General features: G+C 38.7%; 5 protein-coding genes across 8 annotated transcripts; 1 reads left to right on the plus strand and 4 right to left on the minus strand.

The window, feature by feature from the left end:
• The first annotated feature begins 216 nt into the window (after nucleotides 1-216).
• Nucleotides 217-12,641, plus strand: tmco4 (transmembrane and coiled-coil domains 4). 3 transcript variants are annotated; one of them, XM_057319595.1, is made up of 15 exons: nucleotides 217-234; nucleotides 2,382-2,446; nucleotides 5,087-5,222; nucleotides 5,312-5,486; nucleotides 5,713-5,740; nucleotides 6,052-6,181; nucleotides 7,004-7,101; nucleotides 7,288-7,431; nucleotides 7,658-7,777; nucleotides 7,861-8,025; nucleotides 9,270-9,406; nucleotides 9,491-9,575; nucleotides 9,729-9,846; nucleotides 10,190-10,307; nucleotides 11,719-12,638. In XM_057319595.1, the coding sequence occupies exons 4-15, from the start codon at nucleotides 5,373-5,375 to the stop codon at nucleotides 12,250-12,252; spliced, it is 1,791 nt and encodes a 596-aa protein (XP_057175578.1). In that variant the 5' UTR covers nucleotides 217-234; nucleotides 2,382-2,446; nucleotides 5,087-5,222; nucleotides 5,312-5,372; the 3' UTR covers nucleotides 12,253-12,638. The 3 variants fall into 3 exon arrangements, with proteins under 3 accessions (XP_057175578.1, XP_057175575.1, XP_057175577.1); XM_057319592.1 differs by lacking the exons at nucleotides 217-234; nucleotides 2,382-2,446 and adding an exon at nucleotides 3,998-4,207 and having other exon boundaries at nucleotides 5,066-5,222; nucleotides 11,719-12,641; XM_057319594.1 differs by lacking the exons at nucleotides 217-234; nucleotides 2,382-2,446 and adding an exon at nucleotides 3,999-4,207 and having other exon boundaries at nucleotides 11,719-12,641.
• Nucleotides 12,642-13,205: 564 nt separating this feature from the next.
• On the minus strand, nucleotides 13,206-17,705 carry htr6 (5-hydroxytryptamine (serotonin) receptor 6). Its single transcript, XM_057319596.1, has 3 exons — nucleotides 15,459-17,705; nucleotides 14,222-14,356; nucleotides 13,206-13,848 (listed from the first exon to the last, which is right to left on the minus strand). The coding sequence occupies exons 1-3, from the start codon at nucleotides 16,440-16,442 to the stop codon at nucleotides 13,489-13,491; spliced, it is 1,479 nt and encodes a 492-aa protein (XP_057175579.1). The 5' UTR covers nucleotides 16,443-17,705; the 3' UTR covers nucleotides 13,206-13,488.
• Nucleotides 17,706-17,795: 90 nt separating this feature from the next.
• On the minus strand, nucleotides 17,796-20,913 carry micos10 (mitochondrial contact site and cristae organizing system subunit 10). Its single transcript, XM_057319597.1, has 4 exons — nucleotides 20,754-20,913; nucleotides 20,299-20,346; nucleotides 18,596-18,705; nucleotides 17,796-18,469 (listed from the first exon to the last, which is right to left on the minus strand). The coding sequence occupies exons 1-4, from the start codon at nucleotides 20,815-20,817 to the stop codon at nucleotides 18,461-18,463; spliced, it is 231 nt and encodes a 76-aa protein (XP_057175580.1). The 5' UTR covers nucleotides 20,818-20,913; the 3' UTR covers nucleotides 17,796-18,460.
• A 564-nt stretch (nucleotides 20,914-21,477) lies between these two features.
• On the minus strand, nucleotides 21,478-23,828 carry sike1 (suppressor of IKBKE 1). 2 transcript variants are annotated; one of them, XM_057319186.1, is made up of 5 exons: nucleotides 23,445-23,828; nucleotides 22,904-23,009; nucleotides 22,685-22,827; nucleotides 22,393-22,506; nucleotides 21,478-22,264 (listed from the first exon to the last, which is right to left on the minus strand). In XM_057319186.1, exons 1-5 carry the CDS (start codon nucleotides 23,574-23,576, stop codon nucleotides 22,136-22,138), a joined length of 624 nt encoding a protein of 207 aa, XP_057175169.1. In that variant the 5' UTR covers nucleotides 23,577-23,828; the 3' UTR covers nucleotides 21,478-22,135. The 2 variants fall into 2 exon arrangements, with proteins under 2 accessions (XP_057175169.1, XP_057175168.1); XM_057319185.1 differs by having other exon boundaries at nucleotides 23,418-23,825.
• Nucleotides 23,829-23,966: 138 nt separating this feature from the next.
• On the minus strand, nucleotides 23,967-26,969 carry iyd (iodotyrosine deiodinase). Its single transcript, XM_057319183.1, has 5 exons — nucleotides 26,646-26,969; nucleotides 25,530-25,730; nucleotides 25,196-25,355; nucleotides 24,751-24,907; nucleotides 23,967-24,668 (listed from the first exon to the last, which is right to left on the minus strand). The coding sequence occupies exons 1-5, from the start codon at nucleotides 26,833-26,835 to the stop codon at nucleotides 24,486-24,488; spliced, it is 891 nt and encodes a 296-aa protein (XP_057175166.1). The 5' UTR covers nucleotides 26,836-26,969; the 3' UTR covers nucleotides 23,967-24,485.
• Nucleotides 26,970-27,249: the final 280 nt, after the last annotated feature.

Below are 27,249 nucleotides of genomic sequence, written 5' to 3' on the forward strand. Positions count from 1 at the left end.
ACGTGTGACGGCTCATTTTCCCATGCGATCAAACCAGCACCAAAGGTGAACTTCTTCATCCAGAGAGATGTTTAGAAATCAAGTGCATATGTGGAACTAGAAGATATTTTGAGAAATGTCATACAATGGAAGTCAATGGGGGCCAATGTTCTTTGGTTACAAACGGTCTTCAAAAGATCTTCTTTTGTGTTCTGCAGAAGATAGAAAGTCATATTGATTTGGAATGACATGAGGGTGAGTAAATAATGAAAGAACTTTCATTTTTGGGAGGGCTAAGTCGGGTGAGCTATGCTCCTGTCTTGGCACATCTGAGATCTCACTCTGTAACTTAAACTTTAAAGTCATGATGGTCTTATGACAGATTAATGGTCTGTTTTTCTCAGGCAAAACTAATCTATCAACAAAAGTGTCCATTTGCTCTTGATTTAATAGAACAACTGAGATTGTAAGAAGCTATTCATTCTGATTTTCACATCTATTCTTTCCTGCTCTGTTATCTTATAATTCAGCATTTTCTTGTCTTGGCCTGAGTCTCTTACAGCTGTGATTCTCCTTTAACATCTCTCTTTAATCACATCATGACCTGTTCCTCCACCCCCATCCCAGCATTCCCAAAAGATAGTCCAGCTGGCTTTCTCCATAGAAACACACATATACACAAACACGCAAACTTCTGTATCCGTTTCATTCAGCCATATGTACTGTACTGTTGATGTGGGAGTTGCTGTAGTGCTAATGTACGGCTTGGTCCGTGGTTGGTAGTAGCCAATGTTGTTTTCGTGAGTGTGTTTGTGTTCTGTAAATTATCTTTTTTAGTGTGTTTACTTTATCTGAGTCAAGCGGATGTCAAGAGGGTGTATTTACTTTATATTGCCTTTGATTGGATGCCAAATTCCTCATGAATCCCCCTTGCGGAGAGGGCCTGTCTTGACAGAGTCAGCTACGGATGTACTAAAAAGAACACACGTCTTAGAACAATGGCAGCGTGACAATGTGTGTGCGTGCGTGTGTGTGTGCGTGTGCATGTGTATAGTGTGTGGGGGTTTGTGTCCGTCTGTCTTCTTATGTGTATATGTGTGTGTGCATATGTACAACGTGTGTCTGTCTATCTGTGTGCGCATAGCATGTCTATCTGTTTGTGTGTGTGTGTGTGTGTGTGTGTGTTTATGTTTGTATATCCCAGTGGGGACCTAAACCTGAAAGCACACCAACACATGGGGACTCGTGTCACCATGGGGACCAAAATTGAGGTCCCCATGGGCAAAAAAGCTTATAAATTGTACAGAACAATATTTTTTTTAAATCTAAAAATGCAAAAAGTGTTCTATGATCTTTAGGTTTAGGGGTAGGGTTAGGGGATAGAATATACAGTTTATACAGTATAAAACTCATTACGCCTATGGACTGTCCCCACGGAGATAATAAACCAGAAATGCTTGTGTGTGTGTGTGTGTGTGTGTGTGTGTGCGTGCGTGCGCGTGTGTGTGCATGTGTATAGTGTGTGTGGGTTTGTGTCTGTCTGTCTTCTTATGTGTACAGTATATGCGTGTGTGCATATGTACAGTCTGTGTCTGTCTATCTGTGTGCATACCTATCTGTGTGTGTGTGTCTATCAGTCTGTCTGTGATTGCATGTCTACTGTGTGTGTGCGTGCGTGCGTGCGTGCGTGCGCGTGTGTATAGTGTCTGTGCATGTGTATCTGTCTGTCTGTGATTGCATGTCTACTGTGTGTGTGTGCGCGTGCGTGCGTGCGTGTGTGTGTGTGTGTGTGTATAGTGTGTGTGGGTTTGTGTCTGTCTGTCTTATGTGTATATGCGTGTGTGCATATGTACAATGTGTGTCTGTCTATCTGTGTGCATACCTATCTGTGTGTGTGTTTGTGTGTCTATGTGTCTGTGCATGTGTATCTGTCTGTCTGTGATTGCATGTCTACTGTGTGTCTGTTTGTGTGTGTGTGTGCGTGCGTGCGTGCGTGTGTATAGTGTGTGTGGGTTTGTGTCTGTCTGTCTTCCTATGTGTATATGCGAGTGTGCATATGTACAATGTGTGTCTGTCTATCTGTGTGCATGCATACCTATCTGTGTGTGTGTGTGCGTGTGTGTGTGTGTGCGTGTGTGCGTGTGTGTGCGTGCGTGTGCGCGCGTGTGTGTGTGTGTGTGTGTGTCTGTCTATCTGTGTGCATACCTATCTGTGTGTGTGTGCGTGCGTGCGCATGTGTGTAGTCTCTACTCAGATCAGTAGGTGATCAACCTCTGGCATTGTCTCAAAAGATCTGTGAAGAAGCTGATGAAATTGTGATGACGGTAAACCTGTTGCAATCTGAACAAACACACCTTTTTTACCTCTTTTGCATTTTAACTCGTCTTTGTGTCTTGTTCCAGGGTTTAATGTGAGTGCAGGTGGCTGTGTTGCTATTGTGGGGGCTGACGAAAAATAAGCTGGTACTGTAAGTAGCAATGTCTGTCACTGACCCTTAACCAGTCTGTATAAACAGTTATATCTCAATCTGACAAAAGAAAAGAATCGTTTAGATGAACTCAATCTTTCAGCTGAGATAAATGAACAATGTCAAAGTGAGTCAAACGCAGAAATCTTTCTCTGTCAGTCTATTGAGTTAGTTCATGTTTAATTCTGAGAACCTTGTGCATCTTGTCACATGGATTTAGGTGAAAAAAGCGCTTTTAAAAAGCGGTTGCTTACACAAACTTTCAAGACTGATGATGTTACTGTGCTCAGCAAAATTTACATTTTGATACTCGAAAGTGGAAATAGAGAAAAAGGTGAAAATCGAAAGATGCCTGTGAGATAAACAGAATGTTCAACATGACATTTATTTAGATAACAGAGCAGAGTTTATACTAACAGTAACATCGGCTGTCTTTTTTCCCTAATTTGTCGTTTTTGCTCTTGAGGTCTTTGCTCTTGTCAAATACTTCATGCACACATGATTTCTGAACACGTGATTACCAGAGAGAGAGAAAGAGACAGGAGGAAAATATTGGCATGCCAGGCAAAGACATAAAATCATTTGAATCAGTGCTTAACTGGAAATGCACAGAAAATAGCTGCTGAATTGTGAATATCCATTTCAGTTTTTCCATTTAGATGTTGTGCAAAGAAGGTAAATAGACCAAAAAGCTGAAAGGAAGAACACAATCAGGAATTGACACATTAGAGTGCTCGGGTGATTTTAGATGACAGATATGCTTTGGGGTTTTTTACAAAATTATACAACCATTTCACAAATAGTCTTTCTGGCTCATCTGGATCAAGTATAGACATTTTTTGGAAACAGGAGCAAAATACAACAGCTCATGCACAGGCCTTATATAATAATAGGAAAGACGAGGATAATATGGATCAGAAAGTCAAAAGGCTGGGTTTGGATTATGCATTGAGGCCATTATAAATTGATGTGTTCGGATAAAAAAACATAAAAGGTGTAAGTGCAATTTTATAATTAGGGATTGCCGAATCTTATTCTTTCGACAAAAGATTTTAATGGCCTTTTACATTGGATAACCAATTTGCTTTTAAAGTAATTAAACCATGCATGTTTCGTTATAAATAATAACATATTTAGTGGCAGATACAGGCGCACCTGCACAACAGTACACAAATGTTATCTGTGAGGTTTCAACTGCAGAAAACTTTTTTTGCAGAAAAGGTTTTATAGAGCAGTAAGTTTATTGTGTACCAACAGCGGCCCCTGCTGGCACTTCAACAATATTTATATTTCTAATATTCAATCCACTTTCACGTACCACAAGTTCCTTAAAAGTTTTAAAACGATTAAATTATTTAAATTAAATGAACAAAGTCATACTTACAGTTTCTTCTTATCTTTCCTACACTCCCTAAGCAATATTTATGAGCTAAGTCTTCATCGCTTACGTGGAGACGTTGCATATATGTGTGCCAATCCACTAAGTTCAACGTCACGCTGTGTCCTTAATATTCATAGCCTGCCCTTCCCATAGGCAAGTAGGCGGAGTAGGCGGGCTTCGTGAATAACGGTAATTAATGCAGCCGGTAGGAGGCGCTTATGCGAACGGGAAAAAGAAAGAAAAAACACTGGTGTACTTTCGCCTCAGCTGAAAAGTGACAACTTTACTACATGTGAGAAGAAATCTGTGTTTTCTGCACTGTTAGACGAAGCCAATGGACCAAATAAATAACAACAACGAAGATCCGAAACCGACTCCAGGTATTTATATTATTCACTGAACGTGCGGTTAAATCTTCAAAGGTTCTTAACATTTCTCAACAGACAACAACAAAATAAAAGTCTTCCTGTTGATAGAAACTACAGCGCGTTAAAGTTTGTTAGGTTGGGTTTCATTGTTTTTAGAAGTTTTGATGTGCTGTGTATATGCTGTTTTCTTGTGATCTGATTTGACACCGTTGTGTTAAACTGATATACGTGTCCAACAGCTGCTTTGTAAACAAAGATGCGATAAAATCTAATAAAACCAAAACATGTAAATCGTTCCTAAGGGCTCTTCACCAAAACCAGGTTTTGGCCAAGAGCCCGGGGTTACGTTGGATATTCTGTAAAACAGCAAGGTTTTTACAGTCTTCTGCAGGTTTTTTTTGGAGATCTTGAAAATTACAATATTATACAGATCCAACAAAGGACCATACAAAGAGGAAAAGAAACAAGAAAATAAAAAAAACATGTATTTCTTCTCCTTCCTATGGACAAATTCTAAATACAAAAAAAGAAAATTTAAGATATTAAATTGAAAAAAAAAACCCCGTCTCCATAAATTTTAACAACTTGTAATTTTTTTGTTATTATAAGCAATAGAGATTTTTTTAAAGTCTGCTGCAGGTTATGCTGTTTTTTGCACGTGTAATGACGTCATACAGTTGCGCAGATGATCGGTGTCTACAGTGTCAAGGAAACATGCAAATGACCGAAGTCAGCTTTCAACCACATGTTGAGCTCTCACGTCATCACAGTTTACATTATAGTTATGCAGTTTTCTTTTCTGATAGCATGTCTGGATGTTTGCCCATATTTTATGCACTGTAGGTTATTTTTCTCTGCTTTGTTTTTCAGTTCTAAATTGTGTTGTTGTAGATCCAGGAGGACAAGAGCCAGATGATTTACCAGCAGAGAAGGTGTTTGGTCGACAGCTGAGTGAACCAGGACGTTTTGCCTATGCTGGATTATGTGGCGTGTCTCTGGGTCAGCTGTTTCATGAACCTGAGCAAAAGTAATCCAATCGCTACACTGATAATCACCAAGTGCTTGTGGTTAAATGTGGGTTATTTTAAATGTGATTGGGATGTTTTTTGAATGCAGATGTTTCCGTGAGAAGTATCTGGAGAGTCTGGTACGATGGCTGAATCTCGATGAGTCTGTCATGCCGGTAATGCAGGCCTTTTTGGCAGGGCTTGGGTTTGAAGGTACTGACACCTTCCTGTCTATCATAAACGCAGAGCCGCTGCTCAGAGGCGGAGCCTTTCCTATCACTCAGGTGCGCAATTCAAAATAACTACAACCTGTTTGCATTTACATGTGAACATTCATGCTTTTACTTCGAGCTGAGACATTGTGATGTTTTTACTGTATTTGTCTTGTTTGTGTGCGAGTCTTTTTCTGGACATTGTTAAGCACTTTGGTCAGCCATGGTTGTTTTTAAATGTGCTATATATGTAAAATTGAAATGAAATTGAGTTGTCTTTCATGTCATTGTTTTACAGGATCTTGTGTCATTCTCTGTCAAAGATGGTGAGCTCATATTCCACATCTAGTCGAATGAACTTGTGTTGACATGGAAGAAAATATCATTTGTATTATTACATTTTTTGGTCATTTTTATAAACATTATGAAAAAATGTCTGGATCATATTTTAACCACACCCACATTGCATGAAAATACATTTTTGGGACCATTATGATTTTTTTACAATGCAAATCAAGTTTCTCCCAATTCTTACTGCTGTTATGCACTTTATATGTCATTTAAAAGTTCTCATTTTTGTAAATACTTAAGTTGTACGTTTCCTGTGCAGTAGCTGTTTCTGCTTCCTCTCGTGCAGGACATTACGATGCGAGAGCTCGGGTTCTGATCCGACACGTCAGGTGTCTCCTGCGCGTCTCCCAGCAGCAGCTGGAATATTTTGAAGAGACACTTGGAGAGAAATTGAGAGAGGCAGAGGAGGAGAGCGAGTGAGTACAACATCCATATGTTCAGAGCTGCTCCTCAACATCTTGAGGAGGTTTTTAGGAGGTTCTCAACATGTCAGGTTCAGTTGTGCATTAATACGTTATTACGTGACTCGTTCAGTTTTAAAATTCCAGTTTAATTTCAAAATGAAGTGTTTTTTTTTATTTAAAAAAAAGGCATGACACATGGTTAGTTCAGGGCAAACTACAAAAACATTTGGATATTCAAGATTCTTGAATAAAAGAATATTTTACCCTGAACATTTTGCCCTAAACTGTATGTTTCAAAAATAATGATTCACTTTATGATTAACGTCTATGTTTATTGAGGCAAGCAATTAATGCTTGATGGCAAAATGTTTGTCCAACAGTTAAACCAACAAGAATATGTTTCTAGGAACCATTTCTCTATGCTGAACATCTCTGGCTTTTCCGGCAAAAGATGATATTCGCAACACTCCCTCAAAGCTATCTGCAATTTCAAAAGGAAAAATCAATGCAAACTAGAGAAGAGCCTGGACACGATCAATACCTTCACAATAGTATTGTGAAATCAATAGAAATGCGTTAATAATTTTGACGTGGGCATGAAACTTGAATGCCTTTGCTGATTTCTCTTTTTATGCGTTCTGTGCTGCCTTTGAAATGGAGCGCTCACAGCCGTAAGTCTTTTATATTTACAGACGTTTTCAGGTTTTCATTTCTGCACTGTGTTCTAGTCCTATCAGGTTTGTGTGTTAACAGATCTGTTGACCGTAAATAAATGGTGAGCTTTAAATGGCTCCTGTAAATATAACACGAAATTCACGCTTCCACCATTAACAGAGAAGAATCATCTAGAAGGCAAAAGAAGGAGAGGGGTCGTAAATTGCGACGCTATCTGCTGATTGGTCTAGCCACTGTGGGTGGAGGAACCGTGATTGGTGAGTCTAAGTGCCGGATGTTTGAATCTACTCACGCATGCAACCTCATTGCCTGTTATGGCCAAGATAAGGTCATCGTCAGTGTTTATAAACAAAAAAAAAGTCCAGCTTCATATATTTTGTAAAGGTCAGATGTGCACATTTATTTTCCTACGAGACTGGTTATTGTGTTGTGGTTGTTTTCAGGTGTGACGGGGGGGTTGGCGGCTCCTCTGGTGGCCGCCGGGGCCGGGGCCGTGCTGGGTGCCGGCGGAGCGGCTGCTTTAGGATCAGCCACAGGCATCGCCATCATGGCTTCTCTGTTTGGAGCCGCTGGAGCTGGATTAACAGGTCAACTCATTTATAAATGAGTTCAGTTATAAATTTCAACACTGAGAAGTGTTGGAATCACATTTGTAGATTTGTGGCTGTTATTCAGCATGAACAGAACTCAAGGTTAACTACATTATATTGTCCATTTAATGTGCTTGTGTATGTGCGTAGATGCTGGCAGTAATGCTTTATTTACCTTTGCGTTTTCATACCAACTGAAGGTGTGTTAACTCATTCCATTCAGGTTATAAAATGAACAAGCGTGTTGGTGCTATAGAAGAGTTTGAGTTTCTGCCATTGAGTTCAGGGAAGCATCTTCATGTCACTATAGCTGTGACCGGATGGCTCTGCACTGGCAAATACAGTGAGTTCTCCATCGAACCTTGAACTTCTACACTGTTGTTTAGATTCTGAGGTTCAGATGCAGTTCATCGTCATTGTGTCCAGGCTCATTTCAGGCTCCGTGGTCCAGTCTGGGAGCGTGTGGCGAGCAATACTGTCTGAAATGGGAATCTCGCTACTTATTAGACCTGGGCTCAATTCTGGACTCATTATGGGATGGACTCGTCAGTGTCGTGGCTCAGGAAGCCCTCAAATACACGGTGCTCTCAGGTGCAGTATGTCTTTTTTAATGTAACGCGGTTAAAGGTGGGGTGTCTGATTTTCGAATTACGCTTGTTTAGAGAAAGTCGGGCCGAGTACCAAAACAACCTTGTAGCCAATCAGCAGTAAGGTGCACAGGACGGACATTAGCCGAGCCGAGCGCTGACGAAGCGAAATATGGGGGTAGGGGTGTGTCTGTTTTGGTGATTTGAACATCAACAACGGCTCAGAGAAATCGGACACCCCGCCTTTAAGTGGAAGTATTGTGATCATATTTTTTTATTAATATTTTGTTCATTTAATCGTTTAATAGCTGTAGTTGATTTCGATGCTTATGTCATGATGCCTTAAACTAAAGGAACAGTAAAGGAACACCGAAATATGAATATTTCATCAGTTCTCTCGAAAACCTTGTGCCATGTTTGTTTATTTCTTCAGTCGAAACGTTGTTGTATTTTTATAAAAAAATACGAATCACTTTATATTTTGGTGTAAAGTGGGGTTGATAAATGTCCTCTGAACAAGGTTATTTTAGTCAAATAAAATTAAAGCTATGAAAATATTTCTGTTCACTGAAACAAAATAAAATATTGGTCTAAAAATTATTGGGGGAAAAAACTAAACGAAAAATTGAAATGCCTCAGAAATAAACTGAAATAAGTTTAAAGCACTAAAATTATAATGATAAACAAAACAAAAAAGAAACTAAAATAAAATGAATTAATCTTATCGAGGAACATCAAAAAATAAAGAGAATACGTTATAAAATGACAAGGGCATATACCAAAACTTTAGCTTAAATGAACATAAAATCTAAAAATAAAAGCTAATTAAAAATATTTATAAAACTAAATAAAATTAAAAACAAAACTACAGTGTAATAACTCTTCCTCTGAAGTGAAAGAAATCATATTCTTTCATAGTCTTTTAGCTTATTTAGCAAAACTGTGAGGAGATTTAAAATGATTGACGTTTCGCCATATTTGAATTTTTATTATTATTTTAAATCCTGAGATTGATAATCAGTATTTTCCTGAAAGTTAAGCGACTCTTTTTAATAATAATAATTTCATTAAAATAATGTGATTTAATTCATTTCAAGACCTCTTTTGTACCTCAGAGTTTCTGCGTTTGATCACACAGCATCATTAAGATTTTAAAGTAAATGAACATTAAATGATGCTTTTATTGTCGCACATGGTTTTAATAGCCAGCTCAACCATATTGCTGTTGGTCTGGTTCTTCTTTCTCAGGCATAGTGACGGCTCTAACATGGCCTGCCTCTCTGCTGGCTGTAGCCAGTGTGATCGACAACCCCTGGGGCGTTTGCCTGAGCCGCTCGGCAGCCGTGGGGAAACATCTCGCCCAGGTTCTGCGGAGCAGACAGCAGGTCAGAAAAACTCCAAATTTGACTTTGATATGGTTTGAATGACTAATTAAAATGCATGTTAACTTTTCTTCTGTCTCCGCGCAGGGAAAGCGACCCGTCAGTCTAATTGGGTTTAGTCTCGGAGCACGTGTCATCTACTTCTGCCTGGAGGAGCTCGCTAATGATCAAGGTCTTCTTTCATTTCATTTCATTGAGCGTGTCAAGATCACGCCACATTCTTTTGTCGTTCTACCTTTGTAATGAAAGAAATGTGAGAGGTGTGAGGCTGTAAATGAGAACCGGATGGCTTTTGATGGACGGTTTGTCTCTTATTATCGGGCAGGTAGTGAAGGTGTGGTGGAAGATGTGGTGCTGCTGGGAGCTCCTGTGGATGGTTCGGAGAAAGCTTGGCGGAGGCTGTCCAAGGTCGTGGCTGGAAAGATTGTCAACGGATATTGCAGGTCAGACTTGGGCCCATAAAAAACCTTTAGAATAGTAGGTCACTTTGGTAAATGTATTAGGGTTTCTATAAGATTGTTTGTTTCTTTGATCATTGTTGAAGAACAATTATCTCTATGATAAACAGTATGTCATTTGCAATCTTTGTGGAATTGAGTAATCATTGAATTAGTGAAATATATTTGAAGGCACTAACCCACAAGAGGCTATAAGAGGTCTGATTTTGCATTGTTAAAGCATCATTTCTACATTTAATTTGGAAATCATTTGAATTTTAAAAATAACTAAACGTGTTAACTGCAATGAAAATAATCATCGTCTTCGTTCTTTTTTTAATTTGTTTAGAGGGGATTGGCTTCTTGGTTACCTGTACAGAAGTTCATCTGTCCAGTTGTGTGTCGCCGGCCTCCAGCCAATCAATTCACAAGGCCGCAAAATAATTAACGTGGATCTGTCGTCAGTGGTAAGCACATGAGAATCTTATTTCGTTCTTGGTGTCAATGCAGTGCATTTGCATCTTTTCCTCACGATATCATGACATCACATTATCACAGAATCAATTTAATTTCTGTCGGAAGTCATCTGAAAATACTTGTATAGAAAAAGACATTTATGCCGAACCCCCCCTGCATGAATACAAAGGGCATTGTTAAATTGTCACGCACAAAAGACTGTAATTATTATAATTACGGTGCCAGTAAGATGGAGTTGAGTGGAGTTCCAGCACTTATGAGTGCGCATATGGAAATTAGACCTAAAAAAAGTATGATTTTAGGCAACTTGAATATGAAAAGATAGAGGAATGGATCCCTTTCAACTTGAAGGGATCCATTCATTACAATACATTGTAAGTTACTAGGGGTGTAAGGATACATTGCAATACAAAATATTTGATGTGTATTGAAAAGCTATATGATATAACGTCTGTTTATTTGTTGAGCTGCCAACATGACTTATGTGTTAAATATTTACAATGTTTTAATGTTTTTTTTGTGATAATAATAAGTTTAGGGCTTGGCTTTGTTATACCTTCACTTTAATTTTATGTTAGTCAGTACTCCGTAATAGAACTATTTAGTTTGTATTCATTTACATATAAAAGATTCAGTTAAGCCTTAAATATTGTCGATTCTATAACAAGTTGTATGTACAGCAAAAATTGTTATGGAAAATCGTTAATGTTGGAGATCAATCTGTTATTTCAGTTTTATTTTATTTAAAGGAGCAATGTGAAGCAGCATCTAGTGGTGATGTTGTGAATTGCAACCAACGGCTCCCTCCCCCCTCCCGCTCCCTTTCGAAGCACTACTGCGGCTTTCACAAGACAAAGATGTCGTCACGTTTTCGCTTCTTTGCAGAAGAGATTACATAGTTACAAAACGCTTTCTGTAGAGCAGTTTGTCTGTTTAGGGCTAATGTAGAAACAACATGACGAAATCCATGCAAGGGGACCCGCGGTGTATGTAGATAGAAATAGCTCATTCTAAGGTCATATAAACATAATGCTTATTATGTAAAGTCTTTATACACCTCTGAAGACACAGTTATATATATTATATTGCATTTATGTCAATAGACCCTCCAAAAAATGACACACTGGACCCTTTAATTTTCATTTTCAGTTACATTTCAGTTGTTCAGAATGTCATGATAGTATCATATTGTAAACCCAGGATCATGTGTTGTATCATTACACCCCTATAAATGACCCATAACAACAGATAAGCCAGTATAAAAAGTGAAAAGATCATTAAAAATAGATTTTTTGAGGAATGTTAACACAGGACCACATTGAAAATTCTAATTATTTTAAAATTGAAAGTATTGTAACAGCAGTATTTTTGAGTACTAAATACCTTCTCACCCCCTCCTAGGTGAAAGGACATCTGGACTACATGCGTCAGATGGACACAATCCTCGTGGCAGTGGGTATTCCCACTAGAGAAGAAGCAGGAGCCAGGAGCGGCCAATCCCAGCTGGATATTTTAATTCAGGAAAAGCCAGACACACCGGGGTCTGTCCCAGAAGAAGTCAAAGAGGAGCCGTCTATTGACACTTCAAACAGAGACTCAACAGAGACCAGTTTAAGTGAAAGCATAAACCACACTGGAGAAAAGGGGCGGGGCAAGAGGACTGACTCTGAGAGTGGTTGGGATATTCCTGATATATCACACTTACTAGACTCTCTTAATGACTGTGATGACGTCTCCGACCCCTGTCAGAGGATCGATCGCTCAACGTGTGCCTTGGGAGCCGAGGATGGTTTTGAAGAAAAACACCAGAGCACAAGTTGCCCAGACAGTGACACAGACTGTGAGCGCTCGTCCTGGGACTGGGACGACACACACTGGACTATAGATGCTCAAACACAAGCCAACGATCACACAGTGAAGCACAGGACCAATTAGCCAATGGCAAACCTGCATGTTCTGAGCCATGAGCAATGACGTCATGACAATTCCAATATTCTCACAGAATACAGTTTGCGTCTAGATGGTAAACCTTGATGTGCAAAACTTTTGTGAGATTTCTTTTTGCTGCTACTGAGATCAGAGGAGTTATTGTGGAACTTGAAATAAACAAAGTGTATAATTTAGGGCTGTCGCAAAATTTTTGGTTTTACTATAAGGTTATCGTGGCAAAAAGATTCACCAAAACAATATTAGTGCAATATCTACTGAAGTGAAAACAGAACTATGTTTTAAAAAAAATCATAGTTTTTTTATTAGTTAGTTGTTGTTTTTTTGAGTTATTGTTACTTAATCAAAACAACCACACTGCAGTTTGACTGATATTACTTGGATTGCACAATAAAAATATTTAATATTTTTAAAAACGTAGTTATATTTTTTGCAAATGAATTCTTCAAGTGCTTTTTTCAACTCAAATTCATCTTTAATTTAGCTAGTTTTTTTGGCCGCTGGATTATACCAAAGATTATACCTAGGATTTAAATGTAAAGAGAGTATGTAACCATTGTTGCTGTCAAGGCAAAATATGAAATGGGTGCTGAATTATTTACAATATATTAGCATGTGTAGTATTAATATAATCATGGGTATTAATATCATGTTTATATTGTGACGCCGCTAATATAAACGTTGTTTGAAAATCTCACAAGACATTTTAAAGAACAAGGTTTACCTACTAGAAAAAAAAGAAAAGCTCTTTGTAAATGCAACTGAAATGCAATTTAAAAAAATCTTGAATTGTTTATTTAATTTGACCTCTAATTAATATAACATTTCAAGCTCGTAAAGATGTCATTTCAAGTTTTTTTGTGATAAACTACTATACTGTTACCCTGTGCATTAGGAATAGTTTGTTTTTTAATTAAGACATGAATTACAGATCCAGAGACAACCCACTTGACATTGTGTGAGGTATTAGTGAGATTTCTTTCGCTCTCGTCTTCTTTCTGCATCTGTTGTTTTGGTTGTTATGGTAATGAATGAAGCAGGAGCAGTGTTGAATCTCTTTTATACGGTACAGTCTTCATCATCTGCGATACAGTCTCTGGTTTTGAATACGGTCCATAAAATCTTAACACTTGTCCCATTGATTTTTTTAGCACGTTATGTTTTATCACATTTTTGTTGATAAGTCTATAATTGTCAAGACAAAAAAAATCTCACGGCGTCACATCAATCGTCCATCGTATCGACCTGGTTGGGCAGCAGCAGGGGCAGGTCGATCCCGGCCTGTTCTGCATCCAGAAGATTAACAGCATCCGTAGCCGTGGCGGGCGGCTGTGGCGGGTCAGACACGAGAGACGGGGTTTCCAAAGGCAGCTGCGGATCCCCTGAGTTGCGCAGAGAAAGGGAAAGCGGCGGCGACGGCCTGCGTGGCACGTGAGAGGAAGAGCAACAGGGTAGAAGTCGCGCCAGCGCCCTCTTGAAGTCCCTCATGAACAGAGGGTATATAATGGGGTTCATGGTGCTGTTACAGTAGCCCAACCAGGTGATGGCGTCGAAGAGGGAGAGCGGCACGCACTCGCACACGGCCTGGATGCACAGGAGAAAAGGTTTTAGATCACGACATCGATACAGAGAGCATCCGAGACAAGGGCGGAAAGGTCAGAGATGTCTAATTGCTCGGAGGTTGAGATGCCACGAATTACGAAAAGGGAGATTAGGAGAACGAGACATGGAGTGCTATTCACACACCATATTGTGTGTGAAGGAGGGCTGGAGAGAGCCTTGCCCAGAAGCTCGAAATTTTAAGGACACAGATGGAGGATGGGTTTGTCGAAAGCTTGAGAGTGGCACGAAGTAATTTGTTTTTTCATTACAATTAACTTTAATAGAAGAGTGCTTTGTGAAGGTCATGGCCAGATATGTTTTCACGCTCGGTTTTTCTAATGTTTCATAGACTGACCTGTGCCATGTTGGTGATAAAAAAGGGGAGCCAGGCGCTGAAGAAGAGACCCAAGAGCACTCCCAGGGTAAGGCTGGCTTTCAGAGCTCTCTTTCTTTGCCTGTGCGCCAGTCTGCGCTCACTGTTCACCGACAACTGATAGAAAGAGACATTCAGAGCATTCAGAGAGATTTCACTGCGATTTGCCGCCGTGATGAGGGTAGTAGCGTTACCTTGGCCCGGAGTAATTATTTGTCTTTCCCTCTCAGGATATGAAAGCTCTTGACAGTCGCAGTACTTCAAAAGGTCTTTTCTATTCTACTGAATAGTTCTGCCACCCCGTCCCCCCCCCACATCCTTCATGTTCGAATGGCTTATTGCACTCCCAACTGGTCTGATTACTTTCTGTTCCATCCTTCAAAATCAAATCTTTCCTGTTCAGCTACTTTTCCCCTTCACATTTCTTTTCAATTTGTTGAGGATTTTTACGCGCTGTGTGTCGGGTATCATGCAACCTTCACTTTGGGCCATAACACAAGTTTGAGGAAAAATCACACACTGTAAACCTGGATAAGTTGGCAATACTCAAAAAAATTACTTTCAGATTTTGATTACTGCTAAATTAAAGTTCTTAATAAGACTTAGTAAGTGTGACTCAGTCTTAAGTAGACAGAACTTAAAAATAAGTACACAAAGTTGCATTTTTAAGTTAACTAAACACATTTTTTTCAGTTTCTTTATTTTATTTCTTAGTCTAAATATGCGTAAATCAAACAACTTGATTTATGCAACCCAAAATGAGCAAGAAGAGACTGATCTAAGAACTGGCATTAGCACAGTCATTGCTCTCTGGTGACATAACACATGTTACGTTACATGTAGCCTCCCACAGCCTAAACACATGCACCACTCTTCTAAACAACCACAAAACTGAAAAATATGTAAAACTCTTCTAAATATCCAAGATAAATGAACATTAAACACTAACAAATCTCTAACTTTACTGAAAAAAAAACTTTTTCAGCAATTTTTTTTTGGTTTTAGTCAAAACTTCACGTTAATAAAAAATAATCATTATTCATCATCATCAAGTGTTTCAGGATCTTATAATATTTAGGTAAGTAGAACGTCTTTATAAAATTAAGTTTACATTACTTAATTGGGTTGATTATTTTGAGCATTTGGGATTACAGTGAACCAAAATTTCTCATATTATTTGCAACAATTCTGTTTCTAACACTAGATCACTGCATCTCACCGGGGCATGCCGCAGCACGGGTGGATCCGGGTGACTGTAGTCGTCTCCATCGTGGACAGCGTGGTGGTTTGGAGATGGTTCGTCGGGTAAGTGGTGCGGGTACTGCGGGTGAGTTAGAGCCTCCACCTGCCTCGCTTGCCTTCTGGCCGCCAGCAGGATTCGGCAGTAGGTGAAACAGATGGCCGTGGACGGCAAGAAGAAGGTGAGAAAGGTCGCCACGAGGGCGAAGGGAAGAGTCACCCGGAGACGACACTGCGTGGATGGCGTTCCCGAAGTGGAAAGCTGGAAGTATGAGGAGGGGTAGAAGGAACTGGAGCTCAGGACCGTGCCGTTGGCGGAATCGTGTTCGGAAAGGTCCTGCGCTCGACCCAAGCTGTGCCAGTCCATCTTGATTGGCAGGAAGGAAGTGAGGGCCGCCAAGCCCCACGCCCCACCCACAAGCAGCAAGGCGCGGGGCGGGGTCATGTGCTGTTTGTATCGCAGCGGAGAGATGATGAGGAGGTAGCGGTCCAGACTGATGACGCACAAGTTGAGGATGGAAGCACTGCAGCACATCACGTCAAAGCAAAGCCAGACGGGGCAAAAGCCGGGTGCCAGCACCCAGGTCCCACACAGCACGTTGAGCATGGCGGGGGGCATCACCACCAGAGCCACCATCAAGTCTGACAAGAAGAGGGACACCAGGAAGCAGTTGGAAGTGCAGCGTAGTGACCGGTGTGCAAACACCAAGGCAATCAACAAAATGTTCCCACAAGCTGTCACCAGAATTATGAGGAACAGCATGACGGCGAGGAGCCATGGACCGCTGCCGCTGATGCTCCAGACCTCGCCGATAGTGCCGCTGTCGTTCCTGTGATCCACACCTGATACAGCTTCCACTCGAGGGAGAGTTGAGCCACCCATCGTCGGAGCGTTGAACAGAACTGCGTGCGCTTCCTCCGGTCTCAATGGAGCAAACACACATCTGGCACTTTTCAAGTACATGGAGAGAGGGACGGTGTCAATAGTTGATCTGAGGGTCACCCCGGTTGAAACTGCTTCGGGTGACTGAAAATTGGATTTCGTCCCGTTTACAGTAATCTTTTCCAGCAAGGTTTATTTCATCGCCACGCTGTGCATCATTCACAGTGCATTGATGATATTCAGCTGCCATCAGTCCATTTGTTAATGCGAGATGAGCGGTGCGATAAAATGATACGTTTCCTTGTCAATAGTCTGGACTCTTCTAAGCTTAGCACCAGTATGAGCAATTCTGAGCTTGTCAGAGTATTTCAAAGCTACGTGTCACGATGACACTCTTTGGGGGAGGGCAGCAAAGAAGTGGGCTTCGGTGCGAGAGGAAGAGAGGGAGCGCTGCGAGAGCGAGGCTACGTAAAGGCATTTTTAGACGAGGGAATTAAAAACCAAACTTATCGGGGTCCATTGAGGTGGATTTCTGTTTGCCTTCCATGCATTTTGATGAGCTGCGCTTTTTTGATTTCAGTAATTGTGTGGCTGTAATTGAGTGAAAGTGAGCGGACGAGTGCACTAGAGGTAACCGTGTTGGCGTCTCGGCTGTTCTCCGCGTCCTCCTAATCCCTGTGTCGTCCACTTCAGGGTGCCTGCCAGATCCGCGCTCAGCAGCCGGGCATTAAGCGTGTCTGAGCATTACGCTCTTAATGCAACTTTATGCACATTCACAGCCAATCATTATTCAGAGGTCATTAAAGACGGCAATTAACAGCAAACCAAAGGGCTTATGTTTATTTTTTTCTGAGGCCATATGTAAAAGATGTTTACTTGTAATTACTGGACCGAATGCAGAAATGTAATTATACTATATGACCTTTAATCTCTCCTTCATTTTTTTCCCATTTCTATTATGTTTGTAGGAAGTCCAATTTGTACTTTTTCATCCTAAGGTCAACCTTCAAAGCCCTATTTTATATGCATTTCTGTCTGTTTTTTATTCAGCCATTTCACAGCCTCAATAGCCTGCCACTGTAAATGCATAGTTTTCTTGTCATCCTTTTTTTTTAGAAATTGTGGTAGCGCTTTATTTTACAGTCCTGTTTCCCATGTACATACTGTGTATTTATTATAGTAAATATAATAAATAGGTACTAACTCTGAAGCTAAACTTATACTATGTAGTTACCTTATACTACCCAGTACTTTCTAAGGAAAGTACACTGTAAGTACACTACACGTACTGTAAAATAAAGTGGAACCGAAATTTTATAATTTTGTATATAATATCCATGTTGTTTCGGAACTCATTAAATGTACAGAAAATTAAGAAAAAATATTTTGTGATTGCTTTGTTAATTTCAAGACAAAAAAGCTAAGACGACAAAATAATTGTGTAAATCTTTAATAGAAGCAAAAGATGATACATTTATATTCGCATGGTCATCTGCGTCAAAGCCACAATGCCAGCAACCTTCCGTTGAATCCTTACTAAAAGAACATTTTAATTTCCATATCCAGTCATGAATGTAACATTGTAATATGTTTGTCCAAAATTCTCGCTTTTACCTTTGAACAGCAACAGTACAAAAATAAGTGCAATTATAGCGAAGCACACCAGAGTAAAAAACCAACATGCTTGTACTTCACTGGGGAAAATGGTCACCATGCCAACATTGCCGTGGACGTTGCAGATTTTGAGTTTTAAACAAAAAGCAAGTGCGCTAGTTTGGCATGGTTTCTGAAAACCATCAATGCCTAGATCAAAATCCAGATGTGACAAAAGACAGCTTGGGCTGCCATCATTGAAGTTCTAATGAACATGCTTGTTCAACAGTTTACGGAACGCATGTTGCACAATAAAGAAGGGAATATGTGGAGTCATTGTTTTCAAAATAATGTTATAACAAATCATTCCAATAATCGTTTATTTTCGAAACTCCTTTAACATTTTATTAAATAACACTTGATGAAGAACATAGATATTATGCAGAAACCAGCCAGTCTTAGAATGAGAATCATAGCAAAGCAGGCGAGAGAATCCCTGTGTGACGCTACTGCTCCTGAAAGAGAGAGAACAGCAATATCGAAGATATTTAACAAACATTTATTGATACAAATTAACAGACTGGCAAAAGGACTCTAACAGTATGTAAAAACAAGCATTCATGTCTAGGGTTTCTACAAACCTTAGCAATGGTACTGTGCAGCACATAATGTGATTTGAAGTCATTCTGGCAGTTGGAATATGCCATGCCAAGACCTAGTCCTGTGCAGAAAGTGATAGGTAATGTCCGACCTGATGGAAAAATTCAAAACAGCTCATTAGCATAGATTTATGTGGAAAGTTTATATTTGTAGATGCTGGAACGCTGGTCATCATTTGTTTTCAATAGTTTTGATTCGTTTTTTGATCACGTGTATCTTGAAGCAACTCACAAATAAAAAACATGTAAAGATATTTGTATCATACATATAGCCTTTTTGTAATGTATGATAATTACTGTACAAGCAAGATTAGAAAAAGTCAAATGTAAAGAAAAGAGAACACGTTTGTGTTAAGATAAGGCTTGGTGTTATTTAAAGGTGAAGATTAACGTGAATCAAATAAATTCCAAAATTGTATTTGTCAATGATTTGACAAATTAAGTGTTGAATATTGACAATTAATAGGTATAAAACTTAAGTATAAAATTATATATCATAAATGTATACACTTACAATCTTATTACACAGACTCTTACACAGAGTTTGGTTCCAAAATGAGATTTTCAAAAATATTTTTTTATTGTATAAAAATATTAATATTTTATATATAAAATAATATTTTATTTGACCAGGTCTCCCTGGAAGAAGAGACTGTAAAGTCTCAATGGGATCTTCCTGGCTAAATAAAGGTTAAATAAAATTGTGCATTCCAATTAATATCAATCAAACTGCAGTTGGTTTGTTTTGATTTAAGCCATTATAACTAAAAAAAAATACAGCTAACTAACACAATAAAAACATAACATAATAAAAAAACAGATTTTTGAAAAAAATTAAAATGGAGTTATCTCATTTTGGAAGCAAACTCTTCATATAATATCATTATATTATATACATTTAAAAATATTCTTTAGGTGTTTAGGTGTTCGATTTATGCTGGGCAAACCGATCAAACTACTCCCCCGTATGCTTTCGAATCGCTCTCGCGGTACTGTGATGTCATAGGCCAATCAGTTTGCGCAGTGCCATATAAAACCGATCACACGAGCTTGTGCATAGCGCATGTTTTATCGACACGACTGTAGAGCGTGAACAGGTTACGTTTGTGCTCGCGCTATTTCATTTTCTGAAAATCTAGAAGCGAAATAATCGAACATAAAAAACGGATACAACGAAAAAGGCTGAAGAAGCAGGTCGATCCAGGTAATTTAGCGACAAAACTAAAAGAACTTATGGTTTTCACTGTCTCTTTCACTTTTAGATGGTCAGCAATGAGAGTATGAAGCCACATCTGCGACCACTTTGGACAACAAAACAGGTGACTTTGAAGGACAAGCCAGAAGAGATTAAACTTCCTGAGCATGGACATAATAAAAAAACAGCGCTACTTAATTTCCAAAGTGCACCGGTTCAAGCCCGAAGCAGGTGAGTCACTATCGGCTTTTTGTCTTGTATTTATACATTTATTAAACTAATCACACAACAATGACACAAAATAATTCACTTGAATTTTGATGTTTGAAGAGTTGAGTAGGTGGCACTTGAAATGTCTGATTTTATGGGAGATACTGAGATACTTGAAAAGTCTGAGAACCATTGGAGTTCAAAATGTCACTGCGAGATAATGCTGTCACTAACCAGCCAATATCATAAACACACACTTATAAATGAGTGAAGTACTTACGCTTGAAGAACACAACTGAGAACACTATTCCCACACCCAGACCAGTGCCTACAGGAGAAAATAAAAACATCACAAAATATAATCAATCCAACCTAAACCATTAAACACTTTAAAAAATGCATACTTTAAAGAGATAATTTATTGCACACATACAATAGTAATATATTTGTAAGTAATATTTTAATGGGTTTATGTACAAATTGTCACTGACGAATAAACTGGGTCTTGAATACAGTAATACCACTACGGTAAGTTTTAAAAATAATGTTGTTATTATAGTACCATGTCCAAACAATACAGTACGTATTCTGTTAGTGTACATAGCGATTTTAGTGTGCCGCCGATGTTGTCCAGAATGTTTAGTTAGTTAGCAGTCAGTGTGCGCGTCTTGTCAGTGACCTGAGCGCCCTACATAGATTAATGTCAGTTATAAACGCAGATGAAAAAGATTTTACCGATTTTAACAGCGCAGTCTGCGAGACAGCGATCCCATTTCTGGCCGAGCTCTTTCTCAGACATGACGTTAAAGCCAGAAGACAGATACAATCGTGTGAATGACTTTGCTCTGAAGGCTGTAGTGTGCTGCTGTCATACAGTTCTTCACCGGCAGTGGAGGAGTATGTAGAATGGATGAAAGCGCCACCTGCTGGACGGGCGGACATATACGAACGCCATTATGACCCATCAGCTGTTTACTATTTAAAACCATTACAAAATCCCTTTATGTCGGGTTTTGTTCCAGTAGGATAATTGTATTCTGTTGGCATTACCAGTAGAGACCATTATAACCAATACAATTCTCATTTAAACCATTAAATTCATATTAGTATTATTTTTTACCTATTTTACACCTGTTCATTTTTAATCATATTAATTTATTAAACACATTTGACATAAAAATAAGACGGTAAACGTTGCACTCTCATCAGTCTCTTTAAGATGAAAGTGTCTAACGAGTAAATGTAAATTACTGTAAAATGAGCTGTGTTATTGTACCTTGTTTTGAAAAACTATTTAAACCAACTATTTCTGCATTATTTAAACAAAGAGATTAAAATAAAAATAGAATTTAGTAATACTTATTAATGCACAACAATAATTCCATGACTACCTATTATGTGCAAAAAACCCCGTAATATTTAGTCGTAATATTATCAACCTATAATGCAATTTAAACTCAGCTTTAATATTTATATTTTATTTACATATTTAGTAATAAAAAAACAACAGCTGTGATGCATGTGATTGATTTCCTGAGATGAAATGACAACAGTTTACAATAAAACGACTGGCAAATATTGAGAGGTAACCATAAGAGGATTCTGGTCACAGAACTGCAGGCATGTTATCTGTCACAGGACATACAAGACAACCACATCACATTCTTTAAAGATGAAATACTGCTAAAGAATTTCACTTTCTCATTCGTACTATACTGAAGTTAAGTTTTTCAACAGTCTTTTCTATCCAAAACAGATTTATTTTATGTCACCAAAACTATCTACAAATCTGCTAAAGACTACAAATCACATTGAGATAAAAATCTAAATGTAAAATTAAAATTATCTTATTGTAAAATTAAAATAACTGGTGGACAGAAATCGAGGCAGAAGCTACAAATAATGCACATTTGCCTGATATTAAATGTCTAAAAGCCACATTCAAGTAGTGGAAAATCTTTCCTGAACAACTTAAATATCCACAATAAACATTAAACAGTACACCTCTGGGCAACAGGCAGTTAAACCAATGCTGGAAACAGATTCAGAACACACACACAAGAAATATACAAACCACACTCAACTGGAGACATATGAAATAAGTAACATTTCTTCTATTAGGACTCCAGGCTCTGTTTCTCGGGGGTCTTGGGTCTTGCAGTCTCAGAGGGGTTTGTTTCATCTCTGTGTTGTCTCACAGAAGTGTTACTAATCGACAAGAGACCCTTAAGCTCCTTGTTTTCAATCTGTCAACAAAAGTGTAAACAAACACAGATTAAACACGATAACCGATGAATATAAAATAGAAATCGTTAACTGTTTAAGAACTGCATCATTTATTTTTTTCAACCGGTCAGATAAATAAACGCATTACTTCAAGCTGTGCCAGTCTCTCTTTAACAGAGCAATAGTGCTGTTCATCCATCTGTACAGCTTGACGCATAACTTGACCCATTTCAAAGATTCGTTCCAGCTGGCTTTGAACCTCCTGACAAAATAAGTAAACTTCATCATCTAAATAAAAAACTTGGCAATTGTTTTAAATCAGATGTTATATATCCAACATACATGAAAATAAATAAGTGACCTACCAACAATTTGGCCAAGCAATCTGTAGCATTTTTACTAACATAATATTTTTTATGTTATTTAAATCAACTTTCAACCTTGGCATGGTCCTGGTGAAGGGTCAGCACAGGTTTGGTGTCCAGCTCCTTCTTCTCCATCATCATCTGCAGCATCTGTTTCCGGTATCGGCCCATGATTAACTCCAGAGTGTACTGATGTTCCTCCAGTGAGAGCCACAGTTCTGTGGAGAGGGATGCGAGTTGATGTAAATATTAACCTCACTGCAGTTCAGAATGACAGAAAATCATAAGTCTTGCCTCGGTTCTCCTGCTGGAGATCTTTGATTTGGGTGTTTTCTTGGTTCAGAAGAACATGAGGTTTATATCTAGACAGCTCCTGATACTGCATGCTTTCCTCGATGTACTAAACGCAGCAAAAACATGAATTCATATTAGGTTATTCAGTTAGTAGTTAGTTCTATTTATGTTTCTGTAAGTCAACGGGCAACGCAAAGGTCATGGGTTCGAATCACAGAAAACACACATACTGATTAAATGTAAAGATGCACTGAAAGTTATACGTAAGTTAAATACGTAAATGTAAGGATTCAACCCTGAAGAATTGAACGACGGCATTATGGTGACAATCCACCTATCTGAGGTTTGAACCCACAGCCTTTGGTTCACCAGGACAGATCAGAAGCGTTAAGCAACACATTGTAAACCAGTGAAGAGCACATATTGCACGTGCAATAACACAAGCCTCCTCTGCATACTCTTAGAGGTCACGTGTGCTATGTTAAGGGTGTGAGTATAAGATCTGATATCATGCCTTGTCAGGGAGAGAGTTTCCCACCACCTTCATGTTGTGGATCTTCTGGTTGAGGAAGCTCGACTGCTCGATCAGCGTCTCCGCGGCCGTGTCGTGCTCCTTCAGCCGATCCAACAGTGTGCGCGCGTCGCCCAACACCTTATCCAGCGTGCACGACATCTCTAACGTTAGACTCTTGAGTTGTTGGTGAAGATAGCGCGAGTCTCCAAAACCACAGTCAGATTCACCGCCGGTATTAAAGAGCGCGATGCATAGAAGGAATCTTATATAAACTGTTGCGATTTATTACATATTTAATAACAAATATCGGATAAACGTAAGGATTTATATGAATAAGATTGATAATCGATGGAAAGTCAACTATCTGTCAACAGAGAGATAACTTCCTGCACTGGGTCAACGTCTGTACGTCAGGCTTTTAGAAGAAACGTACTTTCAAAATAAAAGATGAATTACAAATTAAAAGTCTTAGCGCTCCGTTGGCAAAACGCTAACGATTTGTAATGAATTCATATAATCTATTTAATTATTATAGATTATATTACTTTGATGTGATATGATGGTATTAACACAGCGCATAAATACATTAGTTCATTAAATGTAGATATTTAAAGGAAAGTTTAAAATCTGCTTTAAAATACAAAATCGATATATGTTTTTGTACAGTAGCAATTGTGGGCAAAAAAGGAAAGCTTTTGAAAAGTAACCACTAACCACAGAAAAGAATGCATTCCCTCACATCATTAGGGAAAAAATGACGAAGCCCATCTAATATTACACAAACTTTTTCTCTTATGTGTTAATGTACAGTATGTGTAAAAGTATATAGAAAATTTAAATACAAATACAAGATTGTTTATTTAATGTTTTGTGTGGATCAGAATAGATTTCATATTCGAGATCGAAAAGCCTCGCAAGTCATGAAAAGAAAATCAATACATGCCTTACAAAATTCTGTAAGTAATACTCTGTCCACATAAAACTACCATAGTGTTAAAATATAACGCGGTCCAATTTGTGAAGTTTCAAACATTCATTTCAATTACAACATTTTCCATTAAAAAACATCTATACATTGACCTTAATATCATTAAGATCTTTGCGTTTGAGGTCAGGCACAGTAGCGTCAGATGCAGGATAGCCAACAGGCAGCAACATTAAAAGCTTCTCATTGGCTGGTCGTTGGAGGAGGGCCCTGAGCTGTGGGCCGCAGTTTAGGGGAGTTGTTGTCACTGTGACCAGTCCAACATTCTAACATAAAACACAGTTTAAACGAGTAAACAGTGCAGATAACAATGGTAGTGATATACTGCATGGCTTAAAAGTCACTTACCTGCAGAGCAGCCAATAGAATGCCACATGCAATAGACACGCTGATTTCATTGTAATAGTGAGTTTTTTTCTTGTCATTGGGATGAACTCCATAGATCTGCTTGAATATAAGAATCAGATATGGAGCGATGTCCAAATACTCCTTCACCCAGTTTGTCCTATGATCAAATATTTCACATGGTTAATCAATTGTTTGAATATTGTTAAAACTAAATTAATTTAGTTTGTTAATTATTTTATTGTTATTTTTAATAACTAGAAACATGTTTATTAATGTCAATATCATTATTTATAAACATGTATACATTTTTGTTAAAAGTATTTTATTAATAAAACCAAGGTGGCCATGGTAGAAATGCGAGAATGGAAATAACCACCAGGGGGCGTCAGTATCACAGTAGTATATCACACACACACACGCTCACACACACACACATTTAGCTAACCTAAGTCTCTTCAGGTCATGGACCCACTTGTCTCCCATCCTTTGTTTGTAGTTGATCTCCTCTTCCTCCTCAACTATCTCTCTGATCTTGTGTTTGACATCTGCATCAGACACCACCACAAACGTCCAGGGCTCAGTGTGAGCTCCACTGGGAGCAGTGCCTACACGCACACACACACGCACACACACACACACACACACACACACACTGAATGATTCATGCCAGCGAGGTAAGTGGATGTGTTTATGAAAGGCAATTTGAATAAGAAAATCGTCTTCAGAGCTCTGCCAGATCATATACCATGCCTACAAATTTCACTCCATTTGCATTATACCTGCAGTACGTATGACATTATTGATGACTTCTCTGGGTACCGGCTCAGGACTGATGAACCGGACGGAGCGTCTGTGATTCATTAGAGAGTAAAACCTCTCGGAGCGTTCCAGGATTTCAGAAGCAGAGTATTGGTGTGGGGTGTACGGGATATGATGTAGATTCTCTTTGTCTTCAGTCTCGAGCCATTCATAGTCATCCTCTGTGTACAGATAATAAACTCAGTAATTCAACAAAACAACAATTTTATGCCAACATCGACAAAGCATTTGATAAGTGCAGAATGTATGAAGTGAGTCTCCTGTAATAAAAAAAGTTGTTGTCACAATGCCAACCCTGGAGCATTGCTGAAACTGGCCTGGCATACAAAGATGTTGCAACATTCTTTTTTGGGAGAACTTTGTTGGACTTTGCATTCTGTAAAACTATGCCACAGCAACCTTTAACCTTGACTTTGGAAAACCGATCTTAAGATCTCTTCAAGGGTTCTGCACCACTACATGACTACGCTCTTGAGCATCAAAGTCATCTTTTCAGAATAACAGAAGTGTTGAATTTGGTTTTCTAAAGAGCAAACTTATAACTCCTGTTCTGAAGCTCCAGGCAGCTTTTGTGCAATAAACGCAAAAAAGAAAACCTGATTTTCTGAATAGCAGAAGAATGGTTTTCAAGCCACCTGAGACTCAGCTATTCATTTTGTTCTGTTATGCGTTTTTGGTTATATGATTGTAGTTTTTTTTATTCTGGTATATCTTTATGATTTATGTTTTTGTTATATGTATATTTTATGTATGTTTTTAATTTAATGAAGACATCCTTGATTTTCCAAATGTTTGGGGGCGGGGTCAATATGTTTTTAATATACTGTTATTTGATAAAATCTTATTTATTTAAACATTATAAAACAAATAACTTATGATATAGTAAAGCATAATCTAAGAGCAGTAATGATGTAAAATCTGTATTGATTAACTTTATTTGTTATGTATTTATACAGTTTACACATGCCTGGATTACAACCTGGATTGGACAATAGATGTACAGTAAGCACAGGTATGTTTTGAGTGTTATGTCTGTAATATGTTACAGTTGTGAGTATAGAGGCAATGAACAGTACCGTTGTCTTTACTGTTGATTTCTGTATCTTCCTGCAGATCCTCGTCCACCCATGGTCTCACCTTCCCCCCATCTGAACGCTTCTCCTTTGATCTGCTCTCGTGTTTCTTCTGGGAGTTTTTGATGATAAAACCAATAATCACGCACAAAACCGCCACGAATACTGGTGTGAGAGAGGAAAACAACGCCATGATTAAAGTGAGTCATCTGGAGGAGTTTGACTCTTGGGTTTGAATGATATGGGAGGGTCTTATGGCTGCAGTTAATGTTTAAACACACACACACACACGCGTGCGTTGACTTATACTGTACAAATGAGGACTTTCCATAGATTTCTGTGGTTTTTATACACATCTGGTTATAAATACTATAACATAACCCATGCCTTAAACCTAACAGAAAACTTTACAACCAAACTTTATTTATACTTTTTTTTACGAAAGAGGACGTCCGGTAGGTTTTGTCAGGTTTGTCACTGTGAAGTTCTTCATAAACATGATACAGCAAATAATGACTATTTTCAGTGCTCGAATTGAAGGGGGGCTGGGGGGATCCGGGACCCCCCATAAGGCATTAGGAACCCCCCATAAAGTAAAAAATAGACT

Source organism: Triplophysa rosa, linkage group LG21 (genome assembly GCF_024868665.1).
Source record: "Triplophysa rosa linkage group LG21, Trosa_1v2, whole genome shotgun sequence".
NCBI classification, from domain to species: Eukaryota; Metazoa; Chordata; class Actinopteri; order Cypriniformes; family Nemacheilidae; genus Triplophysa; species Triplophysa rosa.